At 38.4% G+C, this 19,878-nt stretch overlaps 1 protein-coding gene across 1 annotated transcript in view; it reads right to left on the reverse strand.

Annotated features, from left to right (window-relative positions):
• Positions 1 to 19,878, reverse strand: part of APC (APC regulator of WNT signaling pathway) — a 134,714-nt gene that overhangs the window by 21,977 nt on the left and 92,859 nt on the right. Inside the window, exons 7-9 of the mRNA XM_052646250.1 lie at positions 15,307 to 15,411; positions 3,503 to 3,601; positions 936 to 1,314 (exon numbers count right to left, since the gene is read on the reverse strand). Coding sequence (XP_052502210.1) covers positions 936 to 1,314; positions 3,503 to 3,601; positions 15,307 to 15,411 — 583 coding nt within the window. The remainder of the gene's footprint in view (positions 1 to 935; positions 1,315 to 3,502; positions 3,602 to 15,306; positions 15,412 to 19,878) is intronic.

Consider the following 19,878-nt stretch of genomic DNA (forward strand, 5'->3'; position numbering starts at 1 on the left):
ATTCACCTTTATACCTAACCCTAAGAGAAATCTACTGAATCTTTATAGATCAAGTTCTCATCATCAGTCTTCCTCCTGCTCCCCCAATTGAGATATTGACTCGATAGTCCTTTGTTGTGTGTATGTCTATGTGTGGGTTCTTAGCAGGTGAAAGGAGGTCTTACCTTATATTCTTACTGCTTTTGGTTCTTCCTATAGGAATGAAGCAAGTTATCTCCCCAAGGGTCCCAACTCCCATGATCCCTGCTCCTGGGGGAGAGGGTTTCTCCCTGAGAAAAGAGCTGGGTGGCTGATCACCCCAGCAACTGGGGCCCCAAGGCCTGAAGACAGATGGGGCAGTGAGAAGAACACTGGGCTGAGAGGCAGGAGGTCTGGCCCCTGATCCTAGATCCACCACCCACCACCTATCTGTGAAGCCATAGGCAAATCTTTTAGCCTCTCTGAACCTCAGTCTCTTCATCTGTCAAATGAAGATGATAATATCTTCCCTTCCTACTTCACAAGGTTGTTGTAAGGATCAAATAACGGATATAACACAGCTCTGCGTCCACTGAGTAAAGTGATGTGTGAATATGAGAGAACGGCTTGGTCACTCACAGCTGAAGGAACTTACGTAAAGTCACTTTCCTGAGCTTAATCTCGAGAGAAGGAGAACATAATCGGTCAAGTTCTTTCTATATCAACTATGCTATGAGTGTTTAAGTCTACTTTGATTTTCTGTTCTTTTCTGGTTGCACTGTAGGACACACAACATTTTCCTTTGCTAGTTTTTTTTTCTAGGGAAATAGAGAAATTAAGCTTTGAACTGTGTGAGCAGTGTAGGTAGCTAATATGAATTTCCCACTCTGATTCATAAAGACACCATCCTAATTAAAAAGCTTTTCATTTCAAAAACTTTTACATTTGCTTTGTCACATGCACCATATGGAACGTACTTGGATTTCTGTCCTGGTCCAGGCCTTGTTCGTGGGCTTCCTGCCACTCCCAGCAGGCTTCACAATACGCTCGTATCTGCTCCAAAAGATGGAGGACTCGGATCTCACGCCTGCCCCTCTTGTCATCGGGCTGTGAGTGGATGATGTTGTGGAGCGCTGCGCTGGCCCTGGCCCGAGCCTCCTTACTGCCCCGGGAATTTCCCAGCAACACAGAGTCCTTGTCATTGCCATGTAAAAGCTGGATGAGGAGAGGAAGACATCCAGACTGTCGCATGGATATACAGCTGTCTTGGGAGCTAGACATAGCTAGCAAAGTTCGCGACATATCATCCTTATCATGAGTACCAAGCATTGACAACAATGAATACACCATTTCCACCTGTGGGCCAAATGAGTTTAGAAACAAAATTATGACTTTAATAGCCAAAAGCCAACACCAATGAAGTGACAAATGGGATATTAATTGTAATTCAAACAAAAACAGAAACAAAAACTTCTTTCCAGGATGAAGTTAATGAGTGTTATTTCAAAATCCATATGCTATAATCATCATCACCGTCTTGCTTATAAGTAAATATTAGTAGTGGTAGTATATAGTCATAAGGAGACAGTAGGTTCTTGCATACCTAAACGGCTATTGTCTGGATCAGTGGGTGATAATCCGTTATTATAACGAAAGACAATCAGCCGATTTCTCTCTTTCCCTCTCACATCTCCCCCACCCACCACACACACACACACATACCTAATGACACACACAGAGTAAGAAATGTGGTTTATCTAAAATTCTTTACACAATTAAAAACTTTATTTTTTAAAATCTACAACCATAATCAATAAAGAGAAAATATTTTTTAGCAATTGCTATTTACTAAGTACTAGTTTTCAGCAATTGCTAACCCTCACCAGATTATAATATTCTTAAAATTATGATGTCTCCCTTATACATGTAAAAGTATTTTGTCATAAAAAAAATGCCCTGATCATATAGGGATACAAAGTCAATACTCTTATTCAATTTTTTTTTTGAAGCAGCTGATAAGCATCATCACTGCCTTATTGTAAACTCTGAGAATTGACTCAGAAGCAGACTAGAAACAGGAAACAGCACCCAGTCATCCTGTCCTGCGATCAACCACAGTTTTTTAAAGCAAGAGCTACTATATAAAAGTTGAGCTATTATATAAATGCATCATATCTATAAATTAGTGGTTCCAAACCGGAGGCAACTTTAGCCACCTTGAGACTCTTCTGGCAATGTCTTGGAGAAATTTTTGGCCATCACACTTTGGGAGGAAACACTTTGGGCGTTCAGTGGGTGAAGACCAGGGATGCTGCTAAACACCCTACAATGCAATGAGCAACCATCCAGCCAATAATGCTGAGGCTGAAAAACTCTACTCTAAATGTGCATACACACTACTCTTAGATTTGAAAGTTTTATTAGGAAGGCAGTACAGGACTGCCTTCCTAATGAAAAAAAAAAAATAGGCTTTCAAATTCTGACTCCACTATTTGCAAGTGAGCTGTGTGATACAACCAAGTTATCGGAGTTCTCTGAGGTCCAGCTGTCTCAGTTGCAAAATGGAATAATTTACCTAATAGGGTTTTCTTTGTGAAGATTAAAAAAAGTAACACATGTATAGGATAGTAACTGGCATTCAAAAATGTAGTAAGGTCTTAATATTATCATGCATAAATCACTCCAAAAGCAAATGGTATTCAAGCTGTCAGTTTTCAAGTAACAGTACTCTTAAATATTAAAGGTTTTCTTTATAGTAAAAACTACTCATTGATGTTGGACAGATTAGGGTGGAATTCTAATTTAATTACCATCTTTTTGGCTTCAGTATTCTCATTCGAAAGAGGGGCAAGAATAATACATTCAAAGGGATTTTGAAGAGATCAGAGATAGTAAACGTACAGCTTTTAGCAGTTACTGGCACACTAGGGATCCCAAGTAGTAACTATTGTGAGTTATTAAAAGGATTAAGCTTTATATTAATAATATCACTGCTACTCTAAAATTCGTTTCTTAAATCGACATTAGTCCCGTAATGCTTTTCCTCAGAGCCATTATATTACTGAAGTAAAGAAAGAGTATGTGGGATATGCTATGAAAACAAGGAAGTATTTAGATGTGACAGAAAATATACTGTTTAAAAAACAGTTCCTGTGCTCCAAATGTACTGATTCAAAGGAGGCAGACACAGACTGCATGGGTAGGCAAGAGGGCCCTGGAAATCAGAAAATGTTTTGGAAAGAAGGAAAGCCCAAGAAGAGTTCTGAAGGCTGGCGAGGACTCTGACGGTCGTCTTGCAGTGGGGTGGGAAGTGGAGGGGTGCACCACTGCAGACAGGGCACCAAGGCAGAAAGGGGGAGAGGGCTTGGGGGAGCAAGCCAGCTTGGACTGGACCTTAGGATACTTGCAGAGAATGGGCTGTCATTTCTTTAAGAGACTGTGATGATGGAAACAAAAGAATTCTTTAGTTAAATTTAAAAGAAGAATGAAGAATGTTTTAATAAAGTACTCAGAGTTCTAGCAACAAGACTTGATAATCTATTACCTTGGTTCCCAGATGACTCGTCAGCCTTCGAGGAGCAGAATGTGTGCTACTAGAACTCAAAACACTGGCTGTTTCATGATCTATTCGTGTAGTTGAACCCTAGAAATTAAGCAAATTATAGACAGTATAATTTAGATGGTAGATACATGTAGCTACCTTCATGTTAAGATACTCCAAATTAACTGTCTTTAGGGTAAATAGCTAAATATACCATTAAAGTGTGAACATTTATAACTGCTCAAAATGAGCATTTTTATGTATTAACTTGAGTAGAATTTAGAGAATCACTTAAGGAAAAAAAAAAAAAAAAAAAACTGTTGCAAAAGACAAAGTACCAAACACTGAAGAAATTCTAAGGGTAATATTCTTTCCCAAATCAAAAGGCATGAAATCACATTCAGTTAAATATAAATTGGTTGGTAGAGAGCTCCATTGAGTGATGAAACGCTCTGAATTACCACAAAACTAACTGAATTGGGTACAGTCCAGGTTCTCCAGGAGCTGAGAGCAGAGAGAAGACTGCTTGAAACTTCTATTGGAGAAAGACATGAAAAAATAACTAACTCACGAGATGTCTAAAGGGACTAATAAGGGAGCAAGTCAGAAGATGATATAGGCAGAACACTCTTTGACATACATAGTGACAATATTTTTTTGGATCTGTCTCCTAAGACAAAATAAATAAAAGTAAAAATAAACAAATGGAATCCAACTAAACTCAAAAGCTGCTGTATGGCAATGGAAATCATAGACAAAACAAAAAGACAAACTAGAGAATGGGAGAAAATATTTGCAAATGATGGGAGCGACAAGGAATTAAAACCCAAAGTATTTAAATAGCTTGTAAGACTCAATATCAAAAAAATGAAAAACCCAATCAAAAAATGTGCAGAAGACTTGAATAGACATTTCTCTAAAGAAGACATATAGGCACAAGGAAAGATGCTCAATATCACCATTTATTACAGAAATACAAATTGAAATTAGATACCATTCTCATAGCTGCCAGAATGGCTATTATTAAAAAAAAGTTTTAAGAGAAAAATACATTTATAAATATAACTGTAGGAAAAAACTGTAAATGTGAAACTCACTTAACTGTGTATTTAAAATAGGTACACTTTACTGTATGTTACTCTTTCCTCAATAGAGTTTATTTTTAAGAAGTCATAACTTGAGAGGTCTCTTTTGTTTCCCCAGATAAAAGCATGACGACCTACCTATTCATACACACACTGGGAAATCTAGGGTTAGATTAAGGAAACTAGAACAGAGTCCCAGACAGGCTACCCTTTCTAGACTCCACCCCTTCTGTAGGTCTGGATGCTTTATGTTGATTAATCTTCTAGGGGTATTTCTCAATTAGAAGCAGCAGGGTAGCACCCTCGGGGCAGGAGAAGGGGCAGAGCAGAAGGACATCTCCTTCCACTGTCGCCGGCTACCGACTTCAGTTCACATGCATGCAAACAACAGACATTCACTGAGCTCCTGCTCCTTTCTTCAGGTCAGTTCAGTTCACTTGCTCAATCACGTCTGACTCTTTGCGACCCCGTGCACTGTAGCACGCCAGCCCTCCCTGTCCATCACCAACTCCCAGAGCTGGCTCAAACTCACGTTCAACGAGTCAGTGATGCCATCCAACCATATCATCTTCAGTCTTCCCCTTCTCCTCCTGCCCTCAATCTTTCCCAGCATCAGGGTTTCTTCAAATGAGTCAGTTCTTCGCATCAGGTGGCCAAAGTGTTGGATTTTCAGCTTCAGCATCAGTCCTTCCAATGAATATTCAGGACTGATTTCCTTTAGGATGGACTGGTTGGATCTCCTTGCAGTCCAAAGGACCCTCAAGAGTCTTCTCCAACACCACAGTTCAAAAGCATCAAGTCTTCGGTGCTCAGCTTTCTTTACAGTCCAACTCTCACATCCATACACGATTACTGGAAAAACCATAGCTTTGACTAGATGGACCTTTGCTGGCAAAGCAATATCTCTGCTTTTTAATATGCTGTTTAGGTTGGTCATAACTTTTCTTCCAAGGAGCAAGTGTCTTTTAATTTCATGGCTGCAGTCACCATCTGCAATGATTCTGGAGCCCCCCAAAATAAAGTCTCTCACTGTTTCCATTGTTTTCCCATCTATTTGCCATGAAGTGATGGGACTGGAGGCCATTATCTTAGTTTTCTGAATGTTGGGAGTTTTAAGCCAAACTTTTTCACTCTCCTCTTTCACTTTTATCAACAGGCTCTTTGGTTCTTCTTTTCTTTCTGCCATAAGGGTGGTATCATATGCATATCTGAGGTTATTAATATTTCTCCCGGCAATCTTGATTCCAGCTTGTGCTTTATCCAGCCCAGGGTTTCTCATGATGTACTCTGCATATAAGTTAAATAAGCAGGGTGACAGTATACAGCCTTGACGTACTCTTTTCCCGATTTTGAACCAGTCTGTTGTTCCATGTCCAGTTCTAACTGTTGCTTTTTGACCTACATACAGATTTCTCAGGAGGCAGGTCAGGTGGTCTGGTATTCCCATCTCTTGAAGAATTTTCCACAGTTTGTTGTGATCCACACAGTCAAAGGCTTTGGTGTAGTCAATAAAGCAGATGTTTTTCTGGAACTCTCTTGCTTTTTCGATGATCCAGCGAATGTTGGCATTTTGATCTCTGGTTCCTCTGCCTTTTCTAAATCCAGCTTGAACATCTAGAAGTTCACAGTTCACGTCCTGTTGAAGACTGGCTTGGAGAATTTTGAGCATTACTTTGCTAGCATGTGAGATGAGTGCAACTGTGTGGTTGTTTGAGCATTCTTTGGCATTGCCTTTCTTAGGGATTGAAATGAAAACTGAACTTTTCCAGTCCTGTTTGGCCACTGCTGAGTTTTCCAAATTTGCTGGCATACTGAGTGCAGCACTTTCACAGCATCATCTTTTAGGATTTGAAATAGCTCACCTGGGATTCCATCACCTGCACTAGCTTTGTTCGTAGTGATGCTTCCTAAGGCCCGCTTGACTTCTCATTCCAGGATGTCTGGCTCTAGGTGAATGATCACACCACTGTGGCTATCTGGGTCATGGAGGTCTTTTGTATACAGCTCTTCTGTGTAATTTTGCCACCTCTTCTTAGTATCTTCTGCTTCTGTGACATCCATACCATTTCTGTCCTTTCTTGGTGCAATGCTAGTCTCTAGGAACGTAAGTGAATAAGACATCCACACCCTCACTGCATACAGAGTCTAGACAGGTTGCTCAACATACACAGTGTAAATACACAGTGCTTTGACAGAGCCCAGGTGTACGCACAGGAATGGCGTGTACTCAGTTTGGGATTATAGAGTAAAATGCTGTCTGATTTTGAATGACAAAGAGGTGTTTAGTTAAAAAAGAGGAGGGTTAGCCACATGGCAGCTCAGATGAGGCAGAGGCCGAAAGCACAGGTCAGAAAGAATGTGTGTGTGTGTGTGTGTGTGTGTGTGTGTGTGTGTGAGAGAGAGAGAGAGAGAGACAGACAGACAGACAGAGACAGAGACAGACAGGGAGAGAGAAACTGACTGACTGACTTGGAGATTAAGAGGTTCTTCTGATTGCATTTAAGAAGATGGAGTTGAGGGACCAAGACTCAAGATAAAGAGAGCAGGTGGGAGGCTTTTACGGAAATTTTGGGGAAGGGCTGCTTTTGATCTACAGGAGGGAATGAATGACTCCTTATCCTGAAGCAAGCATACTGTCTTTAAGGATATCTACATACTTTGACTGTTTCTGGTAGTGAGGATGTAAAACAACCTGTAAGGATCCTCGTCTTCTAGAATTCACCACCTTATGAACTACCCCTGTGTTTAAATGTGAGCTAGATTTAGTGAAAGGCTTTTAGTGAACAGACTGCTGTAGATATGAGGAGAAGTCACTTTCAAGAAAAGTTATAAGTTTACAAAGACTGTGGCTTCCATCCTGGACACCCTCTCTTGTTCTTCTCTGAGGGATGCCAGATATTACACTATGAACTGCTCTTTGTAGAGGCCTTGGTGGCAAGAAATGATACCACTGGCCGGCAGCCTGGAGACCTGAGGCCTGCTAACAGTCATATGGTGAGTTCAGAAGCAGATCCTCCCCTCATCAAATCTTGAAATGACTGAGGCCCCAGCCAACATGGTGACCGCAGCCTATGAGAGACCCTGAACCAGAGGCACTCAGCTAAGCTGCACCAGGATTCCTGATCTACAGAGACAATAAATGATTGCCGATTTAAGCTGCTAAATTTGTCAGGCAGCAACGGATAACTAATATATTGTTTGAAACAGAAGAGAAACAAGAGGTTATATTATGAAGCAAGGAAAAACCCATGTCTACGTTGAAACATGTTCTGACATTCATTTCAGTGTAGACATCAAATCACCTTTAAGCTTCAGACTCAGTATCTTTCTATACAGACTCTTGACTTTGGGACACTCTCCACTCTGCTCTCCCAAACTGTCTAGCTAGAAACCCAGAAGGATTCATTATAAGGAGATTCCTAGAGCACGTTCCCATACCCATACTACCTATAAGCCAGAACTCGAGTCTTGAGAATCTTTCCTGGGCCTTTTTCTTATGATGAAGTCTGCACCATCATCCTTCAGAGGGACCAGAGAAGCAGCAACCTGTAAGAAACGGTTATTGTTGTTCAGTCGCCAAGTCATGTCTGACTCTTTGTGACCCCATGGACTGCAGCATGCCAGGCTTCCCTACACTTCACTATCTCCTGGAGTTTACTCAAACTCATGTCCTTTGGGTTGGTGATGCCATCCAACTATCTCATCCTCCTCTGCCCCCTTCTCCTCTTGCCCTCAATCTTTCCCAGCATCAGGGTCTTTTTCAATGACTCGCCTCTTTGCATCAGGTGGCCAAAGTATTGGAGCTTCCAGATCAGTTCTTCCAATGAATATTCAGGGTTGATTTCATTTATGATTTGTTTGAGCTCCCTGTAGTCCACGGGACTCTCAAGAGTCCTCTCCAACACCACAGTTCAAAAGCATCAGTTCTTCAGTGCTCAGCCTTCTTTACGGTCCAACTCTCACATCCATATATGACTACTAGAAAAACCATAGCTTTGACTAGATGGACCTTTGTTGGCAAAGTGACGTCTCTGCTTTTTAATATGCTATCTAGGTTGGCCATAGCTTTTCTTCCAAGAAGCAAGTGTCTTTTAATTTCATGGCTGCAGTCACCATCTGCAGTGATTTTGGAACCCAAGAAAATAACATCTGCCACTGTTCCCACTTTCCCTCCATCTATTTGCCATGAAATGACAAGACAGGGTGCCATGATCTTCATTTTTTGAATGTTGAATTTTAAGCCAGCTTTTTCACTCTCCTCTTTCACCCTCATCCAGCAGTTCTTTAGTTCCTCTTCACTTTTTGCCATTAGAGTGGTATCATCTGCAAATCTGAGGTTGCTGATATTCCTTCCAACAATCTTGATTCCAGCTTGTGAGTCTTCTAGCCTTGGATTTCACATGATGTACTCTGCATGTAAGTTAAATAAGCAGGGTGATAATATATAGGCTTGATGTAATCCTTTCCAGATTTTGAACCAGTCTGTTGTTCCATGTCTGGTTCTAACTGTTGCTTCTGACCTGCACCTCCTTTTCGCACACATTAGAATCAAGCACCTCTCTATTTTCTGGTCCTCCTCTATCCACCCTTCAATACCCACTGCCATCATGGGCACTCAAATGAGTGCCGAAGGTCCCAAGAAGGACTATGCCTGGCAGCTCAACCAGCACAGCTGGGACACGGTCAATTTCAACTACATCTGCTGGGTAAAAACCCCTCTTCTATCATGCTCACTTTAGGAAGTGACTCAAAAATAGCATTTTTCTGAGAAAACAAAACAAAACAAAGTGACTCTAAAAAGTTTACCATAGAGGTAGCAACAGTCTCCAGCTCACTGTGAAACTGTGTAAGAGGGGGAAGAAGCGAAAGAAGCAAGCACCCTCCCCACCTTGCCATTTTTCATACAGATGGTACATCGAAGTGGTCCAACAGTAGATAAGGAGAAGTTTCTCTCTGTTAAAGTACTACAGCTAATTCTATAACCCTCAGTGAATTAGTGAAGCTAGACATTAAGTATAAATGCTGTTAATATCACAAAAAGAGAGCCCACCAGACGTTATGTGCTTCCTGGTGGAAGACCACTATGCTATCTATGAAAGTCTTGGCCATAGAATGAGGGCCCGAGACCAAATCTGATCACATCTCTAGAGCCAAATACCAATTTACAGGGAATACAGAAGACAAACAGAGCGGTCAAACCTCACCATGCAGATGTTCCTAGCAAAATTCAGACTATGGAAAACTTGAGAAGACAAATAACTTTGGTTATTCAACAAATATATAGCAAAAATCTAAGAGACAAAGAAGAAACCTATAGATTAAAAGAAACTTCAAAGACACATTAACCAATCTCTGTGCATGAACTTTATCTGGCCTTTGTGTCAAATAAATTTAAAACCTATGACATTTATGAAACAACTGCAAATTTGAATACTGACTAGTTATCTGATGCTACTGAGGAATTACTATTAGTTTCTTTGGGAGCGTAATAATGGCACAATAGTTAGGCATTCTATAGGTGTCCTCTGTCTACAGGACTGCTTTAGCAATTCTGGGCCTTTTCTGGTTCCATATAAATCTTAGTAGTATTTGTTCTAGTTCTGTGAAAAATGTCATAGGCATTTTGACAGGAACTGCATTAAATCTGCAGACTGCTTTGGGACTTCAGATAATACTACTAAGCTACAGTAATCAAAACAGCATGGTACTTGTACAAAAACATGACAGACAGACACACAGACCGAAACTACAGAATAAAGAGCCCAGAACTAAACCCACATACCTACAGTCAATTAATCCTTGACAAAGGACGTGAGAATACAGAATAGAGAAAAAAAGGTCTTTTCAGCAAGTGACACTAGGAAAGCTGGGTACCTACATGTCAATCAATGATGTTAGAACACACCCTCACACCATAAACAAACAAGCCAAAAAAAAAAAACCTCTCAAATTGTTTCAAAGACCTCTATATATAAGACATGATACCATAAAACTTCTGGAAGAAAACACAGGCAAATAGCCTAATAGTCTCAAATTATGCAGTATTCTCTTAGATCAGTCTTCCAAGGGAAAACAAATAAAAGCAAAAATAAACCAATGGGACCTAGTCAAACTTAAAAGATTTTTTACAATAAAGAAAACTATCAACAAAACAGAAACACAGCCTACAGACTGAGAGAAAATATTTGCAAGTGATGTGACTGACAGTCAATATCCAAAATGTACAAACAGCTCATACAACTCAGTATCAAAAAAATAAATAAATAAATAAATAAATAAATAAAAACAACAAAATCAAAGGATGGACAGAAGACCTGAACAGACCTTCCTTCAAAAAAGCCATACAGATAGCCAACAAATCATGAAAAGATGCTCAACATCACTGATTACTGAGAAATTCAAATTAAAAACGGCCACCATCAGAGCAAAAAGTCTCGAGAGAATGTGGAGCAAAGGAAACCCTCTTACACTATTAGTGGGAATATAAATTGGTACAGCCACAATGAAAAACAGTATGGAGGTTTCTTAAAAAACTAAAAATAGAGTTACCACATGATCCAGCAATCTCACTCCTGGGCATAAATCCAAAAAAGATGAAAACTCTAATCTGAAAAGATAAGTGCACCCCAATGTTCACAGCAACATATTTACAATAACCGAGACATGGAAAGAACCCAAGTACCCATCAACAGATGATGGTTTAAGAAGATACAATGGTTTAAGAAGTCACAAAAAAGAATGAAATACTGCCATGGGCAGCAACATGGATGGAGCTAGAGAACGTCATACTAAGTGAGGGAAGTCAGACAAAGACAGATACTATATGATATCACTTATACGTGGAATCTAAAAAATAATACAAATGTATCTATATTCAAAACAGAAATAGACTCACAGACACAGAAAACAAACTTACGGTTACCACAGGGGACAGGGAAGGACAAATTAAGAGGGATGGGATTAATAGATACAAATAATCCAAAACATATGTATATATTACTGAATCACTTTGCTGTAGAGCTAAAACTCACACAATAATGTAAATCAATTGTATTTCAATTTAAAAGAAAGTATTCTTGGACACAGAAAATAAACTTAGGGTTATCAAAGGGGAAATGGGAGGAGGGATAAATTAGGAGTATGGCATTAACAGATATGTACACTTTGATATATATAAAATAATTAACAGGATTTACTTTACAGTGCATGCATGTGTGCATGCTAAGTCGCTTCAGTTATGTCCATCTCTGCGAACCTATGGACCATAGCCTGCCAGGCTCCTCTGTCCATGGGATTCTCTAGGCAACAACACTGAAGTGGGTTGCCACGCCCTCCTCCAGGGGATCATCCCAACCCAGGGATCAAACCCACATCTCTTATGTCTCCTGCACTGGCAGGCAAGTTCTTTACTACTAGCACCACCTGGGAAGCCCTAGGGAATTATATTCAATATCTTGTAATAACCTAAAATGGAAAAGAATTGGAAAAATACAATATAACTGAATCACTCTGCTGTATACCTGAAACTAACAATATTATGAATCAACTACATTTCAATTAAAAAAATGTTGTATTCTGGAAATACACAGTGAAATAATTAAGCAAAAAATGATAATGCCTGGGATCTTTCCTAAAAATAAAATCAGAGGACAAAGTATATAGGGTACCTGCAGATTACTATATTACTCTGTTTGTCTCTGTATATATCTGAAATTTTAGCTAGAAATAAATTATATGAGCTAGATCCCTACTTGCTTAGTATATAACTTTATGTGTAATTCATTTATGAATCGATTCTTAGCTTTTCCATTTAATGTTTAGAACCAGATCTCTAGTGATACAACCAGTAAGTAGTGATGAAGTTCAAACAAGAGTGGGAAATTTAAACCACCACCATATTTGAAATTTTCCATAATAACAAGTTTAAAAACATATTATTGGCAGTGGAAAAGGTTCTCCTAACATTTCATCCCTTTCCCACTCTTATTTGAACTTCATCACTACTTACTGGTTGTATCACTAGAGATCTGGTTCTAAACATTAAATGGAAAAGCTAAGAATCGATTCATAAATGAATTACACATAAAGTTATATACTAAGCAAGTAGGGATCTAGCTCATATAATTTATTTCTAGCTTTCTCTTTTCATTTAACTTTCAAGGGAGATTAATCACAGATCAAAAATCCCGATTTCTAGAAGGGATGTTAGTTATCCCTTTCAACCTACATATATTCATTGCTATTATCTACTATTTATCAGGGACTGCGGGGATATAAAAATGGATAAAGCTGGAAAGAATTTCTGTCTTTCTGGAGCTTACAATCTGGTAGGGAGAACAGAAATAAATAAATAAAAATAAAACTGCAAATGTCGCCTTCAAAGTGAGAACAAGAAGCTAGGACAGTCTATAATAATGGGATGTGAACAGTTCAAGCCTCTTGAGAGAAATCATGCTTAAGTTCAGACACACACAAAGTGATGTTAACTGAGAGAAGTGGGATGAGAATGCACAGCAGAGAACAGGTGCAGACGCTGTGCAGGCTGCAACAGTCCTGAAGGGCCAGTGTGGCAGAAATGCTGAGAGCAAAGGGTGACAGAGAGCTGACAAGTTTAGGCAGGAGCCAGATTATACAGGTCGTGATAAAGGCTTGTCTTTTTCTAAGGACCAAGGGACGCCAACAAAGGATTTTACCAGGAGGGGGATTTACTCATGAAAGATCATCCTGGCAGAGTAGTTGTGGGCAGGAAACCAGGCAAGGTACAGTGAGCTTCCTTCCACACAGTGGTAGAGATAAGGGTGCTAGGGTAGGGGCTTTGATGGATCATATTACTACGATCCTGAGAAAGTCAGACAGATTATTTTCATTTCGGTTAGTGTTAATTGTTTTTGTCTCTGGAGCAAGTAACAAAAGAAATGAACAAACCCCAAGAGTCTGTCATGTGTGTCAGTCCTACTAAGACAGGTAACGGGATTTTGGCATAACTAAATCACAGTCTCACCACTTATCTACGTAGGATCTGGGAGCTGCTGTAGCGACGTTAATGTGATCTTGGTTTTTGTCTTCTAAGTTTCTTATGATTTTATGGCACACTAAAGTCTTACATTTTTAGATGAAACCTATCGTTCTTTTACGGTTTCCTACTCACTTCATGATTATAAAAATTCTATCCTCATTTTCTTACCTTTTAATATTTTTAATCGTTTTCATTAGGGGGACTTCCCTGGTGGTTCAGTGATTTAAGAATCTGCCTTCTAATGCACGGGATGTGAGTTTGACCCCTGGTCTGGGAACTAAGATCCCACATGCTGCAAGGCAACTAAGCCCGAGGGCCACAACTACTGGGCCTGCACGGTGCAAGAGAAGATCCTGCATGGCACAGTGAAGGTCTCACGTGCCGTGACTAAGACACGACGCAGGCAAATGAGTAAACTGTTTTTTAAAGTTTTCATTTTCGACATTAAATCTAATATATTTAGAGTTAAATTTTGATGTAAGAAGTGAGATAGGAATTCAATTAAGAAAATAAATATCCAGCTTATTGGCTAGGTGAGGCTTTAAAGGATATAATAATTGAAATACGACCCAAAGCATTAATAGTGGGTCTTAATCCTAAAGCAAAAAAAAAAAAAATTTTGTCAAGAAGACAGAAATTCTTTCTACATATGTGTAGGAACACATGATATTCCCAAAGAATTCCCTAAATAGTAGACAAAGAACCCAAATGAACTATTTAAATATAATTTCTTTTGCCCTAATTTACCCATCTGTAGAGTATTACCCAGTACAATGTGGACCAGTAATATTAAAATGAAGTATATTTTTGTTTAAACGTGGTAAATTTAAATATTAAGTATGAGACATTTTAAGCTTTAAATTTTAATGAACTAACAGAACCATGTTCTTTCTAAATAAATAGTATCATTAAAAGTAACCTACAGACACTAAAGGAATATTTTATATCAACAGTAAGAAAATTTCCTTAAAATCAACTTAGTCGAAACTGCATTTTAAAAAATCATTCATTTAAAACATAAAATATTGCTTGAAAAAATGTGGAGAATACAGAACATTCCAAAGAAAAATACTGTCATATTAGGATGCATTCCAATCAAACTCTAATGGAAAACTGATGGCAGCACAAGATAATGTTCTACATTAAAAACAATTATCTTCCATAATTTTGCTAAAGATGGTAATAGTAAATATGACCAGGGTATGTATTTACTTTTTAAACGGGCATTAGAATCATTTATTTCAATGCTGTGTTTCTATAATCTTGAAATACAACTGAAGATGAGAATATTAACTCTTTATGATTTAAAAAAAAACACATAAAAATGTCTTAGAAAGAATGCCACAGAGAAAGAGCAAATCTATTCAATGCATGCAATAATAACTAGGTCAAATCACATATGACCAAAATGCAGCTTAGTATTTGTTTTTCAAAGAAACTCTACTCACATTAATCATTTTAGGCTAAAACAGAGACACATAATTTAGAGCTATAAAATATACTTGGAAATTTTGAAAGCATCATTGTTAAATATAATACAGAAAAATGACATAGCATTTTAGTACTGAATTCTTCTGGAGATCTCCATTTAGGACTAAGGAAACAGATAAGATTTACAGATCGTTGTGAGAATCATCTCACTCAGTATTTCTTTTTAAATATTTAAGTAGTTAACTAGAAAAAAACTAATAAAATAATTTATTTACCTGACCGCTACCCGAGGTTGCCATGTTGATTTCTGCCACTCCTTGACCTTCATTCTGCCGTTCAGCTTCATGTGAGCCTGCTTCATGCTTGCTCTGAGATGACCTCTGTTAATATGGAGTTAACATCAGTACATACAAAAATGGTGCATGCTTTCTCAGCCCACAGCTTTCCTTCTTTCTTGCTTTAAAGCTCTGAATGCACATATAAATACAGGTTTACAAAAGCCTGGAACTGCACTTCATACTTCATAACCTCCAGCAGGGTTGTCAGTTGACTATTTCGGTAAAAGGCAAGTGAAGTGTGTCCCTCGAGCAATAGAGCCGCACAAGACAAAGGATTTTCTGAGACTCACAGAAACACCATCCTCCACCAGCTGTGCTCACATCACTATCAGGGACATAACCCAACTAGAACAAATAACTGTCTTTTCCGCAAGGTCACATGGTTCTGGTATTTAATAGAGCAGCAAATATAACAGTTACTACCTAAGCTTAGAAATACCTTCTATGTAAGTATACACACATATATATTTTTATATACATCTGCTAATAAAAGTCATATGAAACCAACAGATAAGCTCTTAGATTCTAATATGAATAAAACCAAAACCTTTCTAATGTAACCACCATCTGTTATGTAAAGTGAAAGGGCAAGATTATATCCAGTAAAAGCAGTCATTTCAAGACAGATTATATCCAATACAAAGCAGTCACTTTGAAAAATATCACCAAAGAATCAAAGAAATAAGATAATCTATCAATCATCTTTTATAGAAACAATTACCAGTGTGCCTCCTCTAGGAAAATTATAGGCAAAATTAAAAATCACACATTAAAAAGTGTGACATAATAATGGAAAACTATATTACAAAGTGGCTTCCACTGGAATTTCTTTAAACATAAAGCATTCCTAGACCATTTAAAATGTGACTTAAAAATAATTTACATATACTATTTCCATCAATAAACAAGTGTAAGTTATACATAGGCAAAAGAGAGGTAGTCCCAATAATCCAGAAACAAGAAAATACAGTACCATGGGAAAGTGACACTATAAAATTCAACAAAATCATCTAAAGAGAGAATACAAAGTCACTGAAGAGAAAAAAATGAATTAACGAGCACTAAATCCACAAAGATTTGACACTAACATCACTGAAGATGTCAATATAAAAGCAATTATTGAATATGCGCTGTTAGTTACTTGCAATAGGGCTGGAGAATACAGCAGATGCAACCAGACATTGTTCAATGCACTCTTCAAGATTCAGTCTAGTCAGGGATACTAGCAAATATTGAAAGAAACAACAATACAGGTAAACGCTTTGACAAGTACTCCGAGAAAAGGGCACAGGGTGCTTATGAAGACATATAACAGAGGGACATGAGACACTGTGGGAGGCTGGGGAAGCGCTCTCTTAGGAAGCGTTGTTTGGACTGAGATCTAAAATATGCACAGGAGATCTGGGAAATGGGATATGGCAGAGGGTGAAGGAAACAGAGACCACATGCAAAGATGCAGGCAAATAGAGACCATATGCCAAGGAGCTGGGACGGGAGGAACATGGCTTGCACTAGGATATCAGTGATTTACAGTGTGAAGAGTAGAATGGAGAGATGGTTAAAAAAAGGAACTTACTGATTTTGTTGAATTTCAGTGTGATTCTCAGATGGCACTCATGGCCCTACATAACCAACACTAGTAATACTATAGGTAAAAGGTACATGTATCCTGATTGTTCAAGCTCAAATTTTAAATGGTCTAAGTAGGTGGGAAACAGAAGACGTCAACTTGCAGATCCTATATTAACGTAAGTGGGAGAAGACGGTCCTTTACACCCAGGGAAGCACTGATGTAGATAAAAGCAGCGGAGGCAGAGGTCATCTGAAGGACTGCAAGACAGACTGGATACAGTGGAAGAAGAGGTGCGGGGTCACAGACTGCTCTTCTCTTTCTTAGCTCACACAGCTGAACAATGCTGGTGCCATTCACAGAGACAGGTAACACTGCAGGAGAATGAGGGCTGGGAGGATGTGGGGGTCCCAAGGAGGACTCAGGAGGAGACCTTCATTAATTATGCTTTGGGTATGTTGGATTCAAAATGCCTTTAAGACAATTCACTTTAAGTGTACAACTCAATGACTTGGAATAAACCTACCAAGAATCACCAAACTTCAGTTTTAGGCCATCTTCATCATTCTAAAAAGACCCTTCATGCTCACTTACAGGTAATCCCCATCCCCACGCACAGCTCCAGGTCACTATGACTCTACTTTGGAAACGTGTCTTTTCTGTGTATTTATTGTAGATGGAATACATGGACTTGCCAGTCTAGCTACTTTTACTCAGTGATGTTTTTGTGGCTCACCCCTGTTATAGTGTGTGTCAACAATTTGCTCCTTTTAATTGCCGAATAGTATTGCATTGTAATGGTATACATTTTATTTACTGATTCATCAGTTGATGCACTTTTGCATTTTTCTACTTTTGGGCTACTGTGAGTAATACTGCCATGAATATTCAAATTAAAGTCTCTGCGTGGACAAATGTGCTCATTTCTCTTAGACAGCTAGAAGTGGAACTGCTGCGTTATACAGTAATTGTACGTTTAATACTTCAGGTAACTGCCAAACTTCCAAGTGGCTGACCATTCTACATTCCCATCAGCAACATATGACGGCTTCTACTGATCCACATCCTTGCCAATGCTGATTGTTTTCTTCATGACTACAGCCACCCTGGTGAGCATAGAGTGATACAGCATTATGGCTTTAACTTGATTTCCTTAACGACCAATGATGTTGAGCCTGTTTTCATGTGCTTATTAGCCATTCCTATGTATTTTTCTGGTGAAATGTGTATTAAATCTTTAGCCCATCTGTAAGTTGGGTTGTCTCTTTATTAATGAGTTGTAAGAGTACTCTGCATGGGATTTTAAAAACTATTTCTCACTGGCTATTTTCTAGAGATTATTAAACCATGCCACAATTTTCCTTATAGCTCCCATCTTTTGGGGCCCCTCTCCCCCAAATGTATACACTTGTCAGTAAATCACCTATTGGAAAGAATACAAGAGAAAGTGGTAGCACTGGCTGCCTCATGTACCCTCATGGAACTTCTGAGATTTGAATCAAGTGCAATAGTTATATCATCTGAGTTATACCCTGCATCTAGACCCTAAACCAGAGTTATTAGCAGGTAGGGCAAAGATAGTGTTATAAGACGCTTCATGGTGGATAACTTATTTGACAGATGTCTTTTCTTCTCTATACTGATGGGAACTAATTTATGAGTATCTGATCCCCAGTTTTCTCCATTTTCTAGCTTCTCTTTCTGATAGTAATAAAGAAACATCAAACAGCAAAATTAAAAAGTTTTCTTTCTTTCTTAAATAAGACATGACACCTTCTTTTAGTTTATATTCACTGAATAAATGTAACCACTTAAGGCGATGAAAAATATGGCCATTTTTATAACGAAAAGAAACAAGAACAGACTGCTACAGTGGTAGACAGTTGGCCCCAAATCCAATGATATAAATGAAATCTTGAACAGATAAAAAACACAAACAGGCCCCCGACCTGCAATAAAACTATCACTGTGCTGACAACGAGGACTGTTATTAACAAACGACAACTTTTCTTAGGAATTTCTAGAGGCCAGAATGTTGGTAACGTTTGGAAATGTACTGACAGTGAGTATATTATACCAGGCAAGTGATGACCAAAAGAAGCCCCGTGCAGCAATACTAATAGCAAAGAAGGCCATTTCACACACAGAAAGGAGTCAGTCAAGCAGAAAAATAAATGTAAATACTGACTTAGAAATTAAAAAAAAAAAAAAAAAACCCTGCTGATGCAGCCAGACAGTAAAAATCGTAATATAAGAAAGACGGTGAATAAAAACTAACTATAACTAAAGAAGCTAGAAAAACAACAGCAAAAACTCAAAGCAGAAAAAATATATATAAAAAGAAAATATAAACGTAGTGCTGCTCAATAAAAAAAAAGTTGCCTCTCTAAAAACAGCTTTAAAAATAGAGTATAGTATTTTTGATCTAGAAACACACACACACACACACATATACTACCCTGGAAACCCAAAGGGGCCATAATAACCAGAATGCCACATACAGCAATGCCAATGATGTTGAAAAAGGAGTAAAGAGATAGTTCTGTTTTATTTTGGAAGGAAAAAAACAGTCCTGAAGGGTTAACATTGCAAAAAGGACACATTCTATATATTACAAATATTCGGTTCATACTGACTTAAAACATCCAGGTTAAACTACTTTTAACAATATGACTATTACACTGAACCTGACTAATTAGCAAATATACGTTTCTACATATTTCAAATTCCGATGTACTGAAGCCAAAGCTTCTAAGATATTTAAAAAGCAAAGCATGGATGAAGAGAGTCTTAAAGACACTGTTTTCAAAAATTATACTTTTAAACATTAGAATTAGTTGTCTTCCCTGTGTATAAATGGGCCTGCACTAAGTTTCTGCCTCCAAACAGACCTATTCATTATCTGACCAGATTTTCCATGGGTGGAATGCGCTGGCGAG

Source organism: Budorcas taxicolor, chromosome 10 (assembly GCF_023091745.1).
Source record: "Budorcas taxicolor isolate Tak-1 chromosome 10, Takin1.1, whole genome shotgun sequence".
Taxonomy (NCBI): Eukaryota; Metazoa; Chordata; class Mammalia; order Artiodactyla; family Bovidae; genus Budorcas; species Budorcas taxicolor.